This window comes from Chelonia mydas, chromosome 17, assembly GCF_015237465.2.
Source record: "Chelonia mydas isolate rCheMyd1 chromosome 17, rCheMyd1.pri.v2, whole genome shotgun sequence".
Classification (NCBI taxonomy): domain Eukaryota; kingdom Metazoa; phylum Chordata; order Testudines; family Cheloniidae; genus Chelonia; species Chelonia mydas.
Genome location: NC_051257.2, coordinates 4,104,179 through 4,125,847, shown reverse-complemented (window position 1 = coordinate 4,125,847; position 21,669 = coordinate 4,104,179). Strand labels below are relative to the sequence as shown.

The 21,669-nt window shown below is 49.8% G+C and overlaps 1 protein-coding gene and 2 long non-coding RNA genes across 3 annotated transcripts in view; 1 reads left to right on the top strand and 2 right to left on the bottom strand.

Annotated features, from left to right (window-relative positions):
* LOC122463203 overlaps window positions 1–5,998 on the bottom strand; it is a 16,712-nt gene extending 10,714 nt beyond the window's left edge. The window contains exons 1-2 of the long non-coding RNA XR_006286352.1: window positions 5,915–5,998; window positions 817–2,301 (exon numbers count right to left, since the gene is read on the bottom strand). This is a non-coding gene — a long non-coding RNA (uncharacterized LOC122463203). The remainder of the gene's footprint in view (window positions 1–816; window positions 2,302–5,914) is intronic.
* SLC47A1 (solute carrier family 47 member 1) lies at window positions 282–20,133 on the top strand. Its single transcript, XM_037880686.2, has 17 exons — window positions 282–506; window positions 4,512–4,613; window positions 5,088–5,156; window positions 5,941–6,089; window positions 7,175–7,217; window positions 8,192–8,236; window positions 8,900–8,997; window positions 9,608–9,705; window positions 10,158–10,271; window positions 10,540–10,607; window positions 11,279–11,387; window positions 14,387–14,462; window positions 14,894–14,963; window positions 15,736–15,868; window positions 16,677–16,771; window positions 18,174–18,255; window positions 19,139–20,133. Exons 1-17 carry the CDS (start codon window positions 375–377, stop codon window positions 19,381–19,383), a joined length of 1,728 nt encoding a protein of 575 aa, XP_037736614.1. The 5' UTR covers window positions 282–374; the 3' UTR covers window positions 19,384–20,133.
* The window catches only part of LOC122463204, a 23,305-nt gene continuing 13,724 nt past the window's right edge, over window positions 12,089–21,669 (bottom strand). The window contains exons 2-3 of the long non-coding RNA XR_006286353.1: window positions 17,944–17,946; window positions 12,089–12,100 (exon numbers count right to left, since the gene is read on the bottom strand). This is a non-coding gene — a long non-coding RNA (uncharacterized LOC122463204). The remainder of the gene's footprint in view (window positions 12,101–17,943; window positions 17,947–21,669) is intronic.

The following is a 21,669-nucleotide window of genomic DNA, read 5'->3' as shown; positions in this document are numbered from 1 at the left end:
GGGGCGGGGGTCTCGCTGGAGGGGGGGCAGGGAGTCCGTGGGGCCCATTCTCGGGGCTCCGCTGCCGGGTTCACGGAGCCCCGGCGGGCGGCGCCGCCTGCCCGGGGCCGGGGAAGGACGCGGGGCCCCTGCAGGCCCGGCGGGGGAAGGACTTTCCCGCACGTGGCCAGCTCGGACCCGGCGGCTCCCCGCAGCGGAGCCTCCCCCACGTGGCCGGACCCTCCGCGGGGGGATTCCCAGGGCTGGTGGCCCCCGGTCCCGCCCCCACCCGACCTAGAGGACCGGGGAGGGAGGTGCCGGGGGCGGGGTAGCGGCGGAGGCTCCCGGCTGCAGTTATATAAACCAGCCGGCCGAACCCCGCTCCTTCCCCGACCATGGAGGGAGTTCCCGTCCCCGCGACCAGCCCAGCCCCGCTGCGGGGACGCTGCCTGCGGAGGCTCCGCGGCCTCCTGCCCGTGGGCGCCTGGCAGGAGACCCAGGAGCTGGCCAAGATCGGGGGGCCGGTGGTAAGGCCGGGGGCTGTCGCTGCCCTCGCCCAGGGGCTGGGGAAGGGAGATCTGCGGCTCAGAGCAGCCACGGGGGGGTGCTGGTTGGGGGGTGTCTGGGTGTCCCCCTAAAAGAGCGGGGGAGCTGCGGCAGGGCAGAGGTTACGGGGTATCCGGATGGGGATTTCCCGTAAGGCGCGGGGGGCTAGAGTGGACCTGATGTCGGGTGGACTGAAGGGAATTGGGGTCTGGTTGAGTTCTCCCTTCCTCAAGGAGTTGGGGGGACTGCAGTGGTTAAAGTCACCCCCAAACCGGGGCAGAGAAAGCTCACCCCTTTTGCTGTCTGTCGTGCCTGTCTTGGCATGCCACGTGAAAGCAGGCTCCGTCCTCTTGTGATGAGAGGCAGAAAATGCGACTAGGGAAGCAACAGCCACAGGGAATCAGTGGCTGAAAGATGATCCTGAAGTTTATATTTTCCTCCTAGAAGAAACAATGAGTGCGAAGAAATGTGCATGTCTGACGTGCCTGAAAAGGCCAGTTTTACTGGGTTGAAAGATAAAAGTATCTTCGCCCTTGAAAGGCTGTGGGTTTAATTCTTTCTGTTACATTGGTGTCACTTGCTGTCTGCCAGAACTGCTGTCTAATCGCTGCTCAAATGATCCATGATTTAGTTCAATGGTCAGGGCTCCTTAGCAAACTAAGAAAAAAAACAATCAATGTTTGTGTTATTGCTGTGTCCAAAGATCAGATTTGTGCCTAGTACAATTGCCTTAGGATCCACAGGCAAGGAACATCCAAGTTATTTTCTTGGACCAAGCCAAGAATTGAGGGTTTGGTTTTCTGCAGAGTGATACAAAAGGTGCAGACCTGGTCCCCGGTCAGCAGTACTCTTTGTGGGGAAGGAAGTTCCTTGAGTTTTCATCACCAACCGTGGGGGCTAAGCAGCCTCAGTTAGCTCCTAAGAAAATTGTCCTACTTGGATCCATCTTACCTCATCACAACAGTAATGGCAAGGATGTAAATCCTCTGGTAATATCCCTTCTGTATCCTTTTCTTTGGGGTGGTCAGTCTCATGTTTCTCCTTTCCTAATAGCATCAATGACCTTTGGGTTGCTTCTGCTCTTTGCTCTCTCTTAAGGGGGTCCCTGGGTCAGTTACCTCACCTCATCTCTCGTTGACAGTTCCTTAAAAACCAAAGATAGACAAGGTTACATTCTGGCTGATGCCAAACAGGCCTTCAGGTTCCCAGGGCCTCTTCTCCTCCCTAGGGCTGCCTTTGCCTTTGGGACTGGGGCCCTGTTTTGCCATTCTCTCCCTTTGGTGCTGACCCAGACTAAGCTCTCCACATAGTTTCTGCCCCAGAAGAAGTGCGTGACTAGGATTCCATCCTCTCCTGATGTTGTTCTTGGGCCGACGTCAGCACTGTTGGAAGATGAGGTGTTATGAGAGGGAAGATCAGAATGTTGCCTTAAGAGAGGAGGGACAGTCTGGCACTAGACTGGAGCTTGAGAAACATGGATTGAGTTTCAGACTCTGCTGCAAATGTTTCTATGTGACCTTAGACAAGTCATTTAGCTTGGCGCCCACCATCGGAAGTAGATTTTCAAGCACAGTAGGTTCTGAGGTCTTCTGAAAGTCTGGCCCTTACTTTCTCTTGTGCCTCCTTTCCGGTTTGTAAAATAGAGATAACACTTCCTTTGTCCATTTGGTCTTATTTAGATTGGAATCTCTTTGGGGCTGGGACTGTCTCTCGCTATGTTTGGACGACGCCTAGCACAATAAGATTCCCAGCCTCTCCTGAGGACTCGAGGCCCTTCTGTAATGAAAGCAAAAATTGTTTTAATTAAAGATGGGGCCTGAACCAGCCCTGTGGATCCAAACCCCCTTGAACTTTGGCGTGTGTGAAACCTAGACCTGAATCTTGTGACTTGAGGCAGGCTCTAGCATTTATCTGGCAAATCGACATGAACTGAAAATCTTCACCGAGGCACAATTATCTTATTCACTGTCTTAGACGTTTCAGACCAAGTGCTGAGGGGGATGGGGGGGTCAAACAGTAGATGAATCCAACACTGCGCCTTCACAACTTCCAAACACTGGTCTTTGTTTTTGTTGTGGCATGTGCCTTGCCGACTTGTGTTCCCAGAGTTATTCTAGGCCCCCTCTGAGCACAAACACTGCAACAATTAAGTGCAGAATACAGAGGCTGTGTTAAAACCAGGCTCCACATTTAGCCAAAAGTAACAAATGTACATTTTCAAGCAAGCTCCTGCACAGCCACGCGGCTCGGGTGTTGCTGAGGACAGGGATGTGGCCCATGGGGGATTGCTCAGAGTGGCTGGGGTGCTCTATTATTTGAACTCAGAGTCCTGCTGGAAGTCTTCCGTCATGAGGTGGGTTTCATCCTTGGGGAGCTAGCTGAGAAGTCCCCCTCCTAAACAAGTGGATTATGGGAGATTCACAGAGAAACAGGCCTTGTGCTTCTGCCTAGGTACTGCCTCTCTCTGGCCTTTTAGGAGCCTGGCTCCTGCAGGCACTGTGCTGCCAGAGGCTCCTTAGGGGCTGAAGGGAGGTAGGTGGCTTACAAATTGCAGAAGGGAAGACATTAAAACTAATGGTGACAGGGTCACCAGATTTATGAACAGAGGCCCAGGAGTACAATCCTGTCATAGTCTTCCCCTTCCTCTGAGCCCTGTCTATCTGCCTGGATTCTGTACCCCACTGGGCATCCCCAAAGGGACTTCCAGTGGGCTAGGGGAGAGTGGGTGCCAATGGTGTGGCGGCAGTCCTCCATCTTTCAGCCCTATCACATGCTCTCCAGACCAAGAACTAGGGTACTGCTGCCCCCTCCAGCTGTGGGGTGGAAAATATAGTGGTTAGGTAGTAGTTACTAGTCCCATGAGTGGTTGTAAGGGTAGTTTAAAGACTTGGTGCAATCTTTTTGCCTGTTTTGCCCTCTCCTCTGTAGATACATTTACCTCCTGGAGCAAAAGCTTATAGTGTTTAAACCCCAGAGAGGAGAGATCTGCCAGGCGATAGACTAGGACAGTGGTTCTCAACCTTTCCAGACTACTGTACCCCTTTTAGGAGTCTGCTTTGTCTTGTGTACCCCTAAATTTCACCTCACTTAAAAACCACTTGCTTACAAAATCAGACAAATATACACAAGTGTCACAGCACACTAGTACTGAAAAATTGCTGACTTTCTCATTTTTACCATATAATTATAATAAATCAATTGAAATATTAATATTTTACTTACATTTCAGTATACAGTACATAACAGTATAAACAAGTCATTGTCTGTATGAAATTTGTTTGTACTGACTTTGCTAGTGCTTTTTGTGTAGTCTGTTGTAAAACTAGGCAAATATCTAGATGAGTTGATGTGCCCCCTGGAAGACCACTCTGTACCCCCAGGGGTACACGTACCCCTGCTCGAGAACGACTGGACTAGAACATCCACACTGCCCATTGAGGCGAGGGCAGGCAACAGCAAGCTTTAAAAACCTTGCAGCACCTGACGGGTCTTCCCTTCTGATTGGTGCTTTGTCTTGCCCGACTGTGTGCTCTTTAGATCAGGAACTGTCTCTTACAATGTGTGTGCAGAGCCTAGGACAGTGGAGTTGTGATCTCCATTGGGGCTTCTAAGTGTAGTAGGAAGAGAGCCTGAGACACAAACTCTTGTATCAGAGGCCTGGTATGAGGCCTCAAGCTTGACCACTACTTCAGTTCAGGCCTTAGGCCTCATACCAGGCCACTGACAAGGGCTTATGTCTGAGGCTGTCTTCCTACAACACTAAGTATTACGGTAATATATAAACACACATGCAAATGCATCAAACTGGGTTTACGTATCACGTTAACACACACACAATCAATCAAACTGACTTTATTCTGGGATTAATTCTAAAGTATTTTGTATGAATGCATCAGTTTATGAAATACCCTCCCCACTGTTCAAACCTAACCCCATGTCTGACTGGCTTCCTTCTCATTTTTATACTTCCTTTCTTTCCACCCCAGTTCCTAGCCCAATTGTTGGTCTTCCTGATCAGCGTGGTCAGCTCCATATTCTGTGGCCATCTGGGAAAAGCTGAGCTAGATGCTGTGACACTTGCTATATCCGTACGTATTATCCTGTTTTTCCTTAATTAGACATTTCAATTGGGAGATGGAATGACTGATTTAAATCACAGGGATTTAAATCACCAGCTCTAATCAGTATTTAAATCAGCAAGGAGGAAACCTCAGTTAAAATCTATTTTAATCTTGTTTTGCATTTGTACTTTTTTAGTTCATTTTTGAAAGAAAGGCTTATTCTTGTTAGTTAGTAACGATTAAAACATGTTGCCTTGCAACTAAATATAGCCCTTCTACGAAATTTGGTGCTTCTCTTTGGTAACAAGAGGCTATGCTATTATCTATACACAAGTTTGGAAGCCTAAAAAAACAGGCCCTGAAACCACCACTGCACCTCCATCCAGTTGGGGAAAAAATACAGCTGCAGATGGCTGGCTTTTTTTTTCTGAGCCTGCCTGGAAGCCTGAGCTTCTTCCTTCCCTGATCGGTTGCTTTGTCTCTTTGTGCTCTGATTTCCAGGTTATCAATGTTACCGGCATCTCAGTCGGCTCTGGCTTAGCATCGGCATGCGACACCCTAATGTCCCAGGTGGGGAACTGCCCTGTGGCCGGCTCGTTTACTTGTTCCCTTTGGTTGTGTCTTGCGCCTGGGGAAGCTGTGGGAAGGAGGGTTGAGAACGGACAATCATCATCTCACCCTTCCATTCGGCTGCTTCACAGCCCGTCTGGTCCTCAGAGCACATCTCCACCCCCTCTGTCGCTGCGAGTCCAGGGGGGCTGCCCCCACCAAATGTAGGGGGTTAGCAACCTATGGGGCTGAGCCAAATCCTTTGAGGTTAAGAGACTCCCATTGGCATTGGTGAATCTTGGTCTGGCCCCTATGTAGTTTGTTGACAGTCTCTGCTGGGACCTGCTGACGAGACCATCTCTGACCCTGGTGACAAGGCTGGGGCCTTTTTTAGAAAGTCTTGCACTGCGGCAAGGTCAGTGAAATGACCTCCCCTGCCCCCCACTCCATTTATCTAACCCAGAGGTCCCCAATCTGTGGGGCACCAAGGAACGTTCGGGGGAGGGTTGTGGCTGGGGCCCGGGCCAGCCCCCATGAGGGGGCGGGGAGGGAGAGCTACCCAGCCTGGCTGCCAGCCCCACGCCCTAGCTGTTGCCCCGGCTGCTGGCCCCCTTACCCCAGCTGTGGCCCTTCCCCCCCGGAGCCTCGGTCCTGGCCCCGGGGGTGAGGGAGGGCTGGAGGGGAGTGCGGACAAGGGTAAGGGGGGCATGAGGTAAAAAGTTTGGGGACCACTGATCTAACCCTATTTCCTCATAAACCTCTTGCCACGGATAACTCACCTCTTGGCAACACTTCTCTTCCCCAGACGTACGGCGGTAAGAACATGAAGCGGGTGGGGATCATCCTGCAGCGTGGGATCCTCATTCTGCTGCTTTGCTGCTTCCCCTGCTGGGCTGTCTTCATCAACACCGAGCAGATCCTGCTGCTCTTCAGACAGGACCCGGAAGTCTCCAGGTCTGGCGTGAGATCTAATCCTGTCCTGTCCCTGCCCCTCAGCAGCTCAGGCTTTGCCCCCACCCTGACTCCCCTGTTGATCCTGACGACCACTCCAGCATAGGCGGCAGGCCCTTCCATGACTGTGGAGTCCACACCAGAACTTCAGGAGACCCTGTGTGGTGACGACAGGCCCCACAAGCCCTGTTTAGTCCGTCTGGGAGCCAAAGAACCAGGCTTGCCTCCCTTCTTAGCAGATCAGGAGAGTGGAATGAGCCACTTAGACTCCATGCCCCTCTGTCCCTTCCAGGTCATGACTGAGTCAGCTTGCTGCACCGTGCATTGAGAAGACAGCTGTCGCCAGGGCTGTCACTCCAGCATCCTTCTCCAGCACTAGATTAAGAGAGAGACACCTGTTTAGACTCCATACAATTTTCCAAGTCACTTACCTTATAGCAGGGATCTCAAACTTTAATCACCACGAGGGCCACATGAGGACTAGTACATTGGCCTGAGGGCTGCATCACTGACCTCACCCCATCCCTGCGCTGCCCTGGCCCCACCCCCACTTCACCCCTTCCATGAGGCCCCGCCCCTGCCCCACCTCTCCCTACCCCTTCCCCGCCCCATTCCAACCCCTTCCCCAAATCCCCGCCCCGCCCCACCTCTTCTCTGCCTCCTCCCCTGAGCCCGTGGCTCTCAGCTTCTCTCCTCCCCCATCCCTCCTGGAAAGCGCTAAGCGCCGCCAAACACCTATTTGGCGTCAGGAAGCGCCTGCAGGTAGGCAGAGGAACAGGGACGCGGCGCTCTGGGGGGAAGGGGGAGTGGCGGGAGAGGAGCCTGGCGGGCCACAGGAAATAACTCCAAGGGCATGGGGAGCTTGGCGGGCCACAGGAAATAACCCCGTGGGCTGCGTGTTTGAGACCCCTGCCTTATAGTGTCTGTCCCCTACTTGTCCCTGTGTGCAAGGAGCCCCGGGCTGCTGGTGGATTACCAGGCAAAGACATCTAGTACAAAGCAGAGGGGGATTTTGGGTGCACACTTTCTTGGTTTGGTTCTTCTCTTACTGTACTGTTAACTGGATGGAAATCATATTGTTTTTCCAGGTTAACCCAGATTTACGTGATGATCTTTATCCCAGCCCTTCCCGTAAGTTGCGGCTAAGGTTACTGTGCACTTTACCTCTCTGGATAAAGGGATGTGCTCCCTGCGCTGCAGAACACGGGAAGCCTGTGTGACTTATGGGGTTTGACAGTGTTCCCCACTTTATCTTAATCTTTAATACAGAGGTGCAGCCCCCTGAGACTACAGGTCCCACTTCCCTCTTGTCACTCAGACTGAGCGTTGCATGCTGGAATCTGTAGTTTCTGCAGGCAGCACCTTTGCATATTAAATGATCTCCCAGGAGCATTGGGACCTGAGGTCTCCATGGGCAATAGGGGCACCTGCAATCTGCTTGATTTCACACACATTAGTAGCTGCCAGGCACATGACAAATGGTCAGAACAGGTCTGCATTGGACCAAGTGCCTTACTGGCCATCTGAGTACCACGTTCTACTAGATGTGTTCTGGGGCTTTGGAGCACAGTCTGTTCATAAGTCCATGTTCTGTCCACTTTCTCTGAGGCTCTTAGTTTCCTTTGTCCTGAAGGGCAAGGCCCAGGATACGTCTCTGCAGTTTGGAGACCGTCACGTCATCCCTGCGTGAGAGGAGCTGTTCGGTGCTCAACTTTGGAAAGGGCACTGCTCCAAACAGCAGGAGAGCGAGACACACCAGCCAGCGAGGGGGTGAAGGGAAAGCAAATGTCTGAACTTTGCTAACATTAAGGGCTCAGCAGCTGAACTAGAAGCCGCTAATGAGTTAAAACAAAGCAAGGCATAGGGAGCTGCTGTAGCGTATTTGGTCATGTCACAGTGCTTTGGACAGGGAGTTGGAGTGGTTGAAGAAGAGGAATCTTGTTGTCTGTGACCTTAATTGTAACCCACTCCTGCCCCAGGACTGACAGCGGGGTGTCTAATCCCTGGACCCCCACTAAGTTATGGTAAGAAGCAGTTTGTGGGAAGCCCTGTATGTCCTCAAGGTGGCTCTAATGAAATGGAACCTAACTCTCTCTGTCTTGCAGGCAGCGTTTCTGTACCAGCTGCAGACAAGATATTTACAAAGCCAGGTAGGGCTCCTGCTAGTTGCATAACTAGTTGGGCTGTGGGACACAGATTGAAATGCGTCTCTCGGAGCATCACGAAAGCAGGGGATCGCAGCTCATTCCTTTGCTGCGAGGAGCATGGCCTGGGAAATATGGCAGGGGGCTTGTCTCTGATCAGTCCCCTACAGTGGTGGGAGCGCAGTTGTCTCCTGGCACTCGCTGTCCCTCTTTCAAGGTCAGAGCTGCTTTGATGATCTCCAGAGGGAGCTGTTGAGGCCTCCTTGGCTGGAGAGATGAGTCTGTTCGATACATCGCCTTTGAGGGGTGGAGAGAGAGAGAGCGGGTGATGGAAGGCCCATTCCCATCTCTATCCGCTTAAGAACTTTGTGCACTAATCATTGATTTCAGTGTTGGCCTCCCAAATGGCAGATTCTGCTGCCTTCAGGTCTCCTCTTCACCTTCACCATTGTCTTGCCTTTGGCTGGACCTGGCTGAAAACTCTGTCTGGTCAGGTGATATCAGCCTGGCTGCCTCCTGGGGCCCTGTAGATGGCTTAATTCCCTCCCAAATGACGCTGTTACACTTAGAAATGGCTGCTGGGTTCCTAAACTGGGCCAGGAGTTGGGGGTCTGGCTGTGGCACTGGGAAACTCTTTCCAAAGACTTTCTTTCTCTCTCCCGCTTCCAGGCAATCATCTTGCCTCAGGTCGTGACAGGTGTTGCAGCCAATCTCCTCAACGTGGCCATGAACGCCCTCTTCCTGTATGCACTGAAGCTGGGAGTGGTGTGAGTATGAACGGGGCCAGAGACTCCCGGTCGCTGGGTTTTTAACAAAGATCCTGGGACCTGCCCAGCCCAGGGCTGCTGTTCTCTCCTGGATACTCCCTGACTTGGTCACGCTGGTCTCTGTCCATGGGTGCCCCCAGCCTGTAAAGAATTGAATCAGCCATGACTGCCAATGAAAACGTCTGTTTGGCATCACTATTAGTGAGCGTCGTGTGCTCCTAGCAGGCCATCACGATGCTACACTTCATCACGGGCGAGCCCGTTCAGTCTAGGGCAGTGGCACGCAAGCGTGGTGTGATGGGATTGCACACGCGAGTGCCTTGCTTAGCTGAGTTATGGCTTAACTAGGGGCTGCCACTCAGCGTGCACGCGCACTGGGAAAGACGAGGCTGGGGAGAGACAGGACTGGAAGAGTGGGTGGGTTCTGCCCATCACTCCCAGTGCCTTAGCAGAGCTGTGTGTAAAAGCATCCCCTGCCTCAAGACTGATACAATGCTGCCTTATCCTGATCTTTGAATCCATGCAGAGCAAATACATAGGGGTGGGGGAGGGAATGATATTCAGTTTAATGGTGACGTGCCCCTTGTAACCATTCAACCTCTCTCTGCAGGGGCTCTGCCTGGTCCAACACTGTGTCCCAGTACACCCAGGCTGTTCTCCTCTTCCTGTATGTGTGGTGGAAGAAAATACACGTCAAGACCTGGGGAGGTAGCGTATGTCTCCGTCCTGTTATATGTTACTGGTCTGATCCGGCAACTGTTAGAGCAGAGGGGACTCTGGCCTTGGTTCCTGATCCCTCAGAAGCCAGCCCTGTAGATTTTTGTATTCAAGGTGCGAATGTGTTAGCTGCTGCCAGAGGATTTCTCCACAACCTCTTTATCTGAGACTCTTGCAGAGTGCTTGGAGCATGAGGGGGATTGTGGCCTCTGGCTCATGCCTAAGCATGGCCCTGAGTTCAGTCCCTCTGAGCACGTTACACCAATGCATTGGACTGCAGAAATGGCTGGACTGGGGCCCATGGAGTTCTACTGTGGAACTCATGGCAGCTCTCCTCTGTCATACTGAGTGGCTGCCTGCAGAGATTACAACTCCAGTGTCCTGCGGGGACCGAGGGAGGCAGTTACTCCACCTTCCTTATCCCTCCCTGCTTGTTGTTGCAGGCTGGACCAGGGAATGTCTCCAGGAGTGGGGGTCCTTCATTCGGCTAGCTGTGCCTGGCATGGTCATGATGTGTATCGAGTGGTGGACCTTTGAGATCGGGAGCTTTCTGACAGGTGAAAGAGTCCTCTACGAATGCCAGTTCCCTTCCCCACTTTAGCAGGGGTCTCCCGTTGTTCATGCTGTTTTGGGGGACCATTCCAGGTGGCTGAGCAGACCTTCATGATTCCCCCCAGAGGCAACTCCAGCCTGTCATCCTCTCCTGCATTTGGTAGGCTGATCCTCCATGGCTGCTGTCGGATCACAGCCCATTAATGTTTTCCCCCCAGGAATGAGGGTCTTTTCATTCTCATTTGCAAAACAAAAGCTATGCTTCTCTTCTAGGTCTGATCAGCGTGGTGGAGCTGGGAGCACAGTCTGTAATCTATGAACTGGTCACTGCAGCATACATGGTAAGAGCTCAAGCTTGCGAGACATGCTGTGTCCGGATCGAGGCGCATCAAGAACTCGAGGGTCCCAAGATTGGAATAGCAAGTGGCACCGTAAGACGGAGGAGGGTTGGCAGAGCCCTGGCAGGGAGTAGAAGACTGGCATAGCAGGGGCTGCTGCCTGTTGAGGCTCAGATGTATTGGCAAACCCAGGGCTTGTGGTGGGTGGCTACCAGTCTGGAATGGCAGGGGCTTTTTAATGCACATCAGGACTGAGGTGCATTGGCCGAACTGACATGGGAGGCCCTACAGGTCTGGAATAAGAGTGTGTTGCCTCTGATTGGTGCATTGAAGAAGCTAGCACGGCCCCTGCCTGTCACACTTCCCTTATGTCTGGGCTATTAGTCCAACAGTCATGGATACTAAACCCAGCAGGAAAATTCTTCAAATCAGTGAGGACTTGCTGCATTTCCAGCATGCTGCTGTACTTACCCCAGGGCACAGAATAGCTTGGGAGGATCATAGACAGTATGAAGAGGCGACGGGGTGCAAGTTATGCTCATGTGTACCTACCCTTTCTGCAAGGGGAGAGCTAGATTGCTGCAGGCTCTGCCAGCCATTGGCACCCTGTCACGATCGTGGCCAAACAGCCCCCAACCACAAACCCCTGGTGGTATCTGTTTCCTCGTGCTTAGGTGCCACTGGGCTTCAGCGTGGCTGCCGCAGTCAGAGTTGGTAACGCCTTGGGAGCGGGCAATGCAGAGCAGGCAAAGAAGTCGTGTATAACAGCACTGCTGTGCACAGGTGGGCATGTTCTCTGTCCAGTGCCTGCTGGAGTGATGTTTTCCTGGTGGCTTTTAAGGGGACAGCACCAAGGGGAGAAAAATTCCTTCCCTGTTAACTACTCTGTTACAAAGGCTTAATTTCCTTTTCACCATTGGTGACTCTGTGTAATATCAGTCTGCAGCTGATTAAACTAGACTGGTCTCTGCATAGCTGCTTCCCCTGTCTGGGCCTAACCCAACAGCACAGGGCTTGTGTGGCCGGGGAAGGGCTCCAGCATAGAAGAGAACTTCTTAAATTAAGGGGGTTGGGGGGAGAAAATTCTCACTATTCAAAAAAATAATTAAAGGGCAGATTTTCTAAAGGGCGGCGGATGCAAAACTGCAGCAAGAGTTTTCATTTGGTGGGGGTGGGAGGGAATCTGCCATTGTTCAGCTCTTTTGAAAAAGCTGACCCTAACAACATTTATCCCAATATTAGGTTTTGTACCCTGCCCCAGCCAGTTTTTTTTAAATAAAGCCTAAATTACAGCCATTTGTTCCAATAGCAACAATATGCGCTAAGCACTTTAAAATCCCTGTCCCTGAGCATTTACAATCTATAGTCTCCCTTTTAAACTTGATATTACACCTGTACTGGATGTTGCTGTGACTCAAAGAAATGTAGGGCTGGAAGAGACCTCGATAGGTCATCTAGTCTTCCCCATATGCAGAGGCAGAACTAAATTATCTAGACTATCCCTGACAGGTGTTTATCTAACCTGCCTTAAAAACCTCCAATGATGAAAATTCCACAACATCTCTAGGCAATTTGTTCCAGTGCTTAACTTCGCTGTCCATTAAGAAGATTTTCCTAATTCCTTAACCTCAATTTTAGGGCTGTCAATCAATCAGTTAACTCACGTGATTAACTAAAAAAAATTAATCTCAATTAATCACACTGTTAAACAATAGAATACCGTTGAAATGTATTAAATATTTTGGATGTTTTTCTACATTTTCATTTTTTCTTATATTCTGTATTGTAATTGAAATCAAAGTGTATATTTTTATTACAAATATTTGTACTGTAAAAATAAACAAAAAATAGTTTTTTCAGTTCACCTCCTACAAGTACTGTAGTGCAATCTCTTTATCGTGAAAGTGTAACGTACAAATGTAGATTTTGTTTTTGTTACATAACTGCACTCAAAAACAAAATAGTGTAAAACTTTAGGGCCTCTAAGTCCACTCAGTCCTACTTCTTCTTCAGCGAATTGCTCAGACAAACAAGGTTGTTTACATTTATAGAAGATAATGCTGCCCTCTTCTTCTTTACTGTGTCACCAGAAAGTAAGAACAGGCTTTGCATGGTACTTCTGTAGCTGGGATTGCAAGGTATTTATGTGCCAGATATGCTAAACATTCGTATGCCCCTTCATGCTTCGGCCACCATTCCAGAGGACATGCTTCCATGCTGATGATGCTCTCTCTTTTTTTTTTTTTTAAAATGCATTAATTAAATTTGTGACTGAACTCCTTGGGGGATAATTGTGTGTCCCCTGCTCTTTTTTACCCACTTTCTGCCATATATTTCATACAGCAGTCTCAGATGATGACCCAGCACATGTTCTTCATTTTAAGAACACTTTTTGCTGCAGATTTGACAAAACACAAAGAAGGTACCAATGTGAGATTTCTAAAGATAGCACTTGACCCAAGGTTTAAGAAGCTGAAGTGCCTTCCAAAATGTGATCAGAACGGGGTGTGGAGCATGCTTTCAGAAGTCTTAAAAGAGCATCACTTCGATGCAGAAACTACAGAACCCAAATCACCAAGAAAGAAAATCAGCCTTCTGCTGGCAGCATCTGATTCTGATCATGAAAATGAACATGCGTCGGTCCGCACTACTTTGGATTGTTATCGAGCAGAACCAGTCATCAGCATGGACGCATGTCCCCTGGAATGGTGGTTGAAGCATGAAGGGACATATGAATCTTTAGCGCATCTGGCATGTAAATATCTTGTGATGCCGGCTACATCAGTACCATACGAACAACTGTTTTCACTTTCAGGTGACATTGTGAACAAGCAGCAGGCAGCATTATCTCCCGCAAATGCAAACAAACTTGTTTGTCTGAGCGATTGGGTGAACAAGAAGTAGGACTGGACTTCCAGGCTCTAAAATTTACATGGTTTTATTTTTGAATGCAGCTTTTTTTTTTTTTAACATAACTACATTTGTGAGTTCGACTTTTATGATTAAGAGATTGCACTACAGTACTTGTACTAGGTGAATTGAAAAATACTATTTCTTTTGAGTTTTTTACAGTGTTTTTACAGTGTTTACTTGTAAACAAAAATCAATATAAAGTGAGCACTGTACACTTGATTTCAATTACAACACAGAATACAATATATTTGAAAATGTAGAAAACATCCAAAAATATTTATTTAAATGGTATTCTATTCTTGTTTAACAGTGCGATTAATCACAATTAATTTTTTTAATCGCTTGACAGCCCTACTAAATTTCAGGCTGATTTTTTTTATGGGGTTTTGAAGGTGGGTTGAGGGTTTTTGGGGAAAAAAGAGGGTGTCGCTCACTGTTAAAGTATAGCCTTCAAATTCCTTGGAAATGGGGACTGTCACTTTTTATTTTTTTAATTTCTCCATGAAGGTGGGTCACACACTGTCCTCATTTGGACTGAACTCCTCAATAAAAAAGGCTCAGTTAAGCTCCTCTGTGGAAGATCTGACGTTATGGTTTCTGTAGCGAAATAGCATCTGATTTAGTGTTCTAACCCTTGCGCCAGGACCTGTGGGGAAGGCATCCATGGGGAATTAACTCAGCAAATTCTCACGTTGCTTATTGGAATAGCGCCCAGAGTTCCCCACCAACATCAGGCCCCCACTATATTAAGTCGTGAACAAACATGTCACCAACAGCCCAGAGATCTTGGTCCCAAACAGCAGCCCAGGAGAAGAGAAGAACGTGGTACCTGTCTTGATCAAATCCCCTGTTGCTTGACTGTCTTCCAGGAGTGTTTGCTATAGTGGTCAGTACCCTACTGGGATCCTTGAAGGACGTAGTGGGCTATATCTTCACCAGCGACAAGTGGGTAATCTGATTACATCAAAGACGATTATTTAACTTAAAGGGCTTTTCTGGAACTTGTTTTCCAGTTGCTGAGTATGAGGGACAGACTGAGAAGCAGCCAGTTGGGGATGGAGTGTGTTATCCTAAATCTAGCAAGCCCCGACCCCCGCCAGAGAATCTCCCCAGCACAGGAAGCCATTAGGTAGCATAGGTTCCAGCGCAAAACACTACAGCACCACTAACTCAGCCCGATCTAAAGGCAATAGAAAGAGTACCACGGATCGTCAACGGGCTTTGTATCAGGCTCTTGGTGACTTTGTCCATAATCGGCAGCGAGTCGGTGTCTGAGCTAGGATGAGAAACCAGGAGTTCCTTGCTTCCAGCCCTGCGTTCAGACCATGTTGCTTATATCACGCTCCAGAATGATCATTTCATCTTTCTCCCAACAGAGAGATTGTTACCTTGGTGTCGAAGGTGATGCTGATATGTGCTCCCTTCCACTTGCTTGATGCAACAGCAGTGAGTATTTTAGTGCACCAAGCTACGTACTCTTGATTGGAACTGGCTGGCATTTTCTATTGTCTTAGGTCCTTTGACGCTCACCTGCAATCTGCTAAAATTAAAGGGAAAAGATTCCAGCTGCATCTGAAAGCAGCAGCCTGTGGCATCCTGGGGCACTTTAATCCCCTTGGTGCTTGTAGCCACCACTTATCGTTACATCCAGGACGTCCCAACTCCTGTCACCTAAAGGTTAAAAATCTGGAGTCAAAGTTGCCTAACTTGGGTGACTTACGCTGGGTGCTTTGATTCCTATTTAGACACCTAAACACATGGCCTGATTTTGGGAGATGCTGAGCACACGCAGGCTCCTGATAGTACCAAGGTACGGCCCTTGGTGTGGTACTTTCAGATCTTTTCGCACCCACCAGTTCCCTGCCCCATGGATACGTTGGGATGCCTACTGCTGCATGCAATATAGCTGATCCAGGACACTCACAAGGGCAGGTTTCCCAGCTGCTACACCTCCTGGTATCTGAGGGCAGCTTGATGTTACGTGCACTGATCTGCTGCTTTCCATACTAGCTCAGGCAGGAATCTTTATATAGTCTCCTCGTTGGAGGGAAATCTGTGAAATGGGACTTCAGCCCCTCTCGGCTCTGTGGGCTAGTGCTGCAGTATTGCCTTATTAATAGCTACAAAGCTGCCCTCTTTCCCCCCCCCGAGTCCATCAGGTCCCCACTGTGTGCCAGAGGCCAGCAAACATGGCTCTGACCCGTGCACGTTTCTGTAGGCTACGTGTGGCGGCGTGCTGAGGGGGACCGGGAAACAGAAGATCGGCGCCATCGCCAATGCCATTGGGTTTTACGGCGTCGGCTTCCCCATTGGAATCTCACTGATGTTCGCCGCCAAGCTTGGGGTACTAGGTACGTGTGGGGCTGGCGCTGAGCGGGAGGGATGCTGAATATCCTGACTAGTGCAGTTGTCTGTCACTGCCTATGCCGGCCTCAGTCCTGCGCCTGTTGAAGTCTGTAAGAGTCTTGCACTGGCTGCGACATGCGGAGAGCTGGTTCCACTGGCTGTATGCTCCTGCTCCCAGGTTTAACCTCCGCAGGGCCCCAATTCAGCGAAGCACGTGTTTCAGTTCTAATGACGGCAATGGGACTTACGCATGGGCTGATGCATGTTACTGAATCCGGGCTCAGCTAAGCGTCTGCTTTCCCTAAGGGCCTCCAAGGGATGGAAGCCTCCCTCCAACTCCAGCACTTGCATTGTGTCTTGGGTCCAGCAATTTTAAAGGAACAGACACGGAGCCAAATTCTTCTCCATGGCCTTCAGAAATCTGGAGTTCAACTCCAAAGAAATTGAGTTGTATTTGTGTGCTGACTTAATAACACAAATTCGGCTTTATGGAGCTAACCCAGGTAAGCAGGAAGAGAACTCGGCACAGTGTCTGCTCTGTGATTAAAAGATGCACTAAGCGTTGGGTCCAGTTAACTTAGGAGGAGGTCTTCCAGGACTACTAATGGGACTGCACGATACTGGCCTTGACTCCAAGTTGTGCATGTCTGTACATCTCAGGATCAGGTCTGAAGTATTAGGAAACCAACTAGACACGTGGAGTAAAATGCTGATTCCCATTCAAGTCTATGGAAGTGCTACCGTGGACTCCAGTGGGGCCAGGATTTTACGTGGGGTCTTCAGACAACTGACTGGGATTTCCCTTTACTCCAGGCCTGTGGATAGGGATGGCCGTCTGCCTCTTCTTGCAAGCCCTTTCCTTCTTGATTTTTGTCTTGCGCATGGACTGGAAGAAAGCTGCAGAGGAGGTAAGACTCTCACACTCTTTAGTTGCTTCCGAAGACCGTGGGTCAAATCTTGCACTGGTGCAAATCAGACCTCCAGGGTACGGCTACTGGTGTAACTGCACAATCTGTCCCTCCAGTTCCGTGGTTCAATAACTGCTTTCTGGCAGGAGTGCTGGGGGGTGAACACCTGCAGTTCACTGGTTGTAAACCTGAAAAGGAAGCATCAGAAGGGTTCTGGGTTCAGAGTCACTTGTTGATCATGGAATTCCCGTATTCCAGCTGAAGACCTAGAAGTCCGAGCTGGGAAGGCCTGCTTGGATCCCTTCTAGCCTATCACCGGGGCAGAGCAGTCTCCAGCCTGAAGGATTGTCCCTTTAGAAGTAATGTCCTTGTGGCCTTGGAGGCAGTTCGGGAGAGTCTGAGGGGTTGGAAGGACACCTGAATAACAAAAGACTAGCTCTCTCCAGGATCAGTGGAGCTGGGTGGGAGAGTGTGTGTAACGTTATTAGCTTACCTGAGTAGTCGCCTGCCAGCTGGAAGGGTCACAGATGCCCAACCGAAGAGCATTTCTCTTTAAATCATGCTCTGAGGACAGGGTGTCCAAGATGGGTCAGAGATCTCACGTTGGGCCTCCATCAGGATTATTTCTGTGGGGTCTTGCACTGCATCTGGTGCTGTGGCTCTGGTTGCCTAGGACCTGTTGTTGTGATGCTGAAAGAGTTTAAGAAATGATCCCTCCTTTCCGTTGCAGCTCTCAGGGCTTATAGTATTTTCCTTTGTCTGCACTGAAAGTCTCTCCTGAGACTGGAGATCTTCTCCTGTGTATGGGAAACTAGAGGAAAGATGCCCTGTGATCCCTCCTCTGACCTGCTCATCTCTAGGGCTTTCCTTTCAGGGACCTCAAAGTACTTTTCAAACGTGAAGGGCTGCAGATGAAGGGAGCTTCAATGACTTAAGCTTCCCAACTCCTTTATTGTCTACATTAATCCCATTTTATTGATGGGGAAACAGAGTCAGCGGTAAAGTGACTCTCCGAAGACAGCAGCTCAATGGCAAAGGTGCAATTAGACTTCTAGTTCTAGAGAGCGCATAACCATGTGGAATATTTAACGGTCTCCATTGCAATATCAACGGCATTTCTACGCGCAACAAGCCATTCTGCTCTTCTGGCAACTTTCAATCCTGTTCTGTACCGTCTCGTCTCTTGCCCTCATCCCTGGAGCAGTTGGGTGCATAACCTCTGTCACGTGTGGCTTGTTCCCTCGTGCTCCCCCCACAGGGAACACGGTGTTTAGTGTCAGGATTGATGGCGGTACGGTTTTTGGTGGTATGTTCATACTGCCCTGTGTCCCTGGCGGGTTGCACTGTTGTCTGCACAGGGTCCATGGAGATTCTGACCCTGCTCTTTTTTTTTTTATCTTAGGCTCAAATCCGAGCAGGGCTCAAAGAGAAGCCAGTAGCTGTGTCCTCCAGTCATGCTGGAGCTGATGAAACAGGTGGTTCAGGTACGTGTCTGGGACTTGGGGAGGGGGCTGCAGTTCTCTGATGCCCCCTGAGCTAATGCCAACTAGACATGCCAGTAACACCTGTGATGCAGAGGCTCTGTGCCTTGTATAGCCAAGTTCCACGGGGACAGTCCTTCTACACAACCAGGAAGAGCCTGATTGTGCAAAAGGCATGTGTGGGGTTAAGTGCTAAAGTAACTTACCCTGTGGCCCCATGCTATTCAGTGAGTGGACTGTGGGGGCTTGAGCAGTGCAGCGGGTTGGGGATGGATTTTGCATGGGGGTGGGTTTTCCCCTAGGGCAGGGCAGGGCCCCACTGATATCAGAGCTTCATGGGCTCAAAGCAGACTAGCAGCAACACCTCTGTGTGAGTGTGGTCTTGCTCACGTGTCCCTCCCACCCTAAGGGATGGTCTCCAGGCAAGCAAATCCCCAGGGAGTGCCTAACAAGGCCCTTCACCTGGCAGGAAGACAGAGATTGAGAGTTGCGGGAACGGAACCTAGCCTGGCATCCAGAGGGCCTGAACCCGAGTGTGGCTCCCACCTGTGCCGGCTGGGACTGCAGCACCGCTCTGAATCAGACCTCTGTTATGTCAGCCAGCCTCGCCCGCTGCTTCCCATTCAGTTTTGCATGGCCTAATCTGCAGTGGCGCTCCAACGCCAAAGTGCTGCTCCTAACACCGCTCTCTCTAAAAGTGGACACATGAAGGCCAGGCTTATCCAGGTAAGGAGAGGAAAATTAGGACAATTTGTCACCTGTGCCTGTCCCAGCCATGGTGAGAGTGGCTGGGAACCACTGGCTCTCAAGCTCTGCAGCTCGTTTTCCAGCTCAGACCCTGCCTGTTCCAACCTCCCATTTGTAACCTAACTTATCTGCCACACAGAGTATTTCACAATTGAAACGGAAGTCCAGAATGTGGTGGTTTTGCCTGACCCTGTTTCCAGGAGTGAGATCCAGCCAGATCACCAGCTCATCCTGCAGGAGGACTCTGCACTGGGCTCCGCCTCTCCAGGACAGAACGTTTTGTCGGGGAAGGAGCTGATCTTCCGTCGCGGGTTGGCTCTGGCTGTGGCCATTGCAGTCCTGCTAGTGGGGGTTCTAGTCCGGCTCCTGACCGGTAATGGGTAGGCCAGCAATGTGAAGACTGGAATTGATGGACTTGGGCACAAGGCTGTGATTGGGTGTTCTAGGAAGAGGCTGGGGTGAAACAGGATGCTCATCTATTCTGCTAGCATGTCAAGGACCACTTCTCTTGGCATTATGGTGAAGTCACAGTGTCCTGTTTAGGACTCCTGGTTGTTCCTGTTCTAACAGGTGGGGTGAGGGCACAGCACTCATGCATTCATTGCATGAATGATACTGACTAGGGGATGTTTGCTGATCCCTTCCATAGCAGTATGACAGAGCCAGTAGGCCAAGTCCCCAACACAGCTGATGGACAGACTGTACAACACTTGCAGAGAATGGGTACTGATGCACTGACTGAGACAGTCAAACGTTACCGGTGGTTCACTGTTTCCTGATCCTGAGAAGTATTTGTTCATGTCTTTTATGTTCCATTGCTTGGTTAAAATACAGAGTTTGCCCTGAATGTGCCAAGTGCCTCCCATGTTATTCCAGAGCCCATTTTCTGAGCACTTTTTACATTTCAAAACTTGATCTGCGACTCTCCTATAATGCAACACAAAGCAAACTGAGGGTAAGTTTTTTGCTTTGTTGGAAAGTGTTTATAGAATCACCCAGCAATGGCTGGAGCAAACTGACACACACGCTTCCTGGGGCATTCTCTACCATTCACCAGGCATGTTGCCTAAAGAAATCTTCTGTCATGCTTTTGGAATCCAGCATTTTGATACAGTAAATTTTTATGCATAAACATTCAGGTTGTTTAATTGATTTCAGGAATTGCTTCCAATTTGTCCTCATGTTACTAGTTTCTAGTCACCCTAGCATGATCCAAGAAAAGTATCATCCGGAAAATGTATGTCTGATTCTGGTAACTCTGCATTTGGTGGACACATTACTAGCAATCCACTTTTCTTCTGGCTTTTCAGGCCAGCGTGACGCACACAGCAAAGTCTGCTCTGTCATCGCTAACGGGTATGGCAATGAACACACCAGGCTGCCATTCATTTTGACTGTGTCTCGTTCTACCAAACATCTCTCCCCTAGTAAAAGTGGAACCTCCCTCACTTAATCCGCTGCATCCACATGAACGCTTGTTAGCAGTATGTCTTAAACTGCCCAGGGCTGCCATTGCTTAGCTGGCTTTTCTAACTACAGAAGTGGCACATGGTTGCAAGCGGGTCCATGTGGGTGACACCGGGCTGGGATTCTTTTCTGGCTCCCTTCAGTGAAAGGGAGGGTTTGATGAACTACAGTGACTGCTAGTTAAGAAATGTTTTGCTAAGCCTTGTGTAGAATAAATCCACCAAACTCCATCACCTAATCTGAACTCCCAGCTCCTTGGTCCAGGTCAATCCTCGACCTAGTCTAAACTCAGAACAATACAATGAGTAACATCGCCCTCCTGGAGACAGGGTGCAGGCACTCTTAGCTGCTGTTCCCTCTCATCCTGCTCAGAGTAGGAGCAGATGGGACAGTGGTAGAAATACTGGCCCCTCTCTGCACTGTAGGGCAGGGGTCAGCTCAGAATTTTGCTTGCATGTGATTCATGCACTGAAACTCTGCATCCCTGCAATCATTAGCCCCACAGTGTAGGCGTCAAAGGAACAGGGAGTCAGACTCCCACTACCTGGCACAGACTTGTGCAGTTAGAAATGGCGATGGATGAGTAACCTGTAGCAAAGGTCGCTGTGAAAATGACCAGAATACAAATGATGTTAGGGAATAAAGGGCAATCCCAACACAGGACTGGGTGAAAGAAATTAGCAGAGATGGAATCTGTTTGAATGCAGAAAGTCGCAGAAGGCAAAACCTTTCACGCAGAGAGAAGTCAGATGCCAAATTAACGTTCAATTCACCAGATGAACCCCGGGGATAGAACTGCAGCTAGCAGGGAAAGCAAGAGAACAAAGCAAGGCAGTGTAAGGGTACAAAGGCTTATACATTGAATGAAATCCCCGGCACTGGCCCTGTGAATGTGGGGGGAGGCCAGGCTTACAAGCTATAGGACCAGTATCACCTCTGACCTGCTTCCCCCAGCCTTGGTTTTTCATTAACACAGCTAGGCTAAAAGGCAACAATGGTTTCCTTCAGCAGGAGTGAGCAAGCCTGGAACTGAATCAAGCAATGTTAGAGAGGAGTAGAGATCACTGTGTGGGGCTGCTTCCCAACTGCAGATAGACTAATCCAAAGTTAGGAGCCAGCTGAGAGACTCTATAAAGAGGACAGCACAACCATCACTGGAAGGGATCAGGTGAAAGCCTCAGCCAACCAAAATAATAGGCGGGC

Bases quoted from the DNA above. Each gene is read 5' to 3' on its own strand.
- SLC47A1 (XM_037880686.2), top strand. From the start codon at position 375: ATGGAGGGAGTTCCCGTCCCCGCGACCAGCCCAGCCCCGCTGCGGGGA. The intron at 10,272-10,539 runs GTGAAAGAGTCC...CTTCTCTTCTAG, and splicing joins GATCGGGAGCTTTCTGACAG to GTCTGATCAGCGTGGTGGAG. The intron at 16,772-18,173 runs GTAAGACTCTCA...TTTTTATCTTAG, and splicing joins GGAAGAAAGCTGCAGAGGAG to GCTCAAATCCGAGCAGGGCT.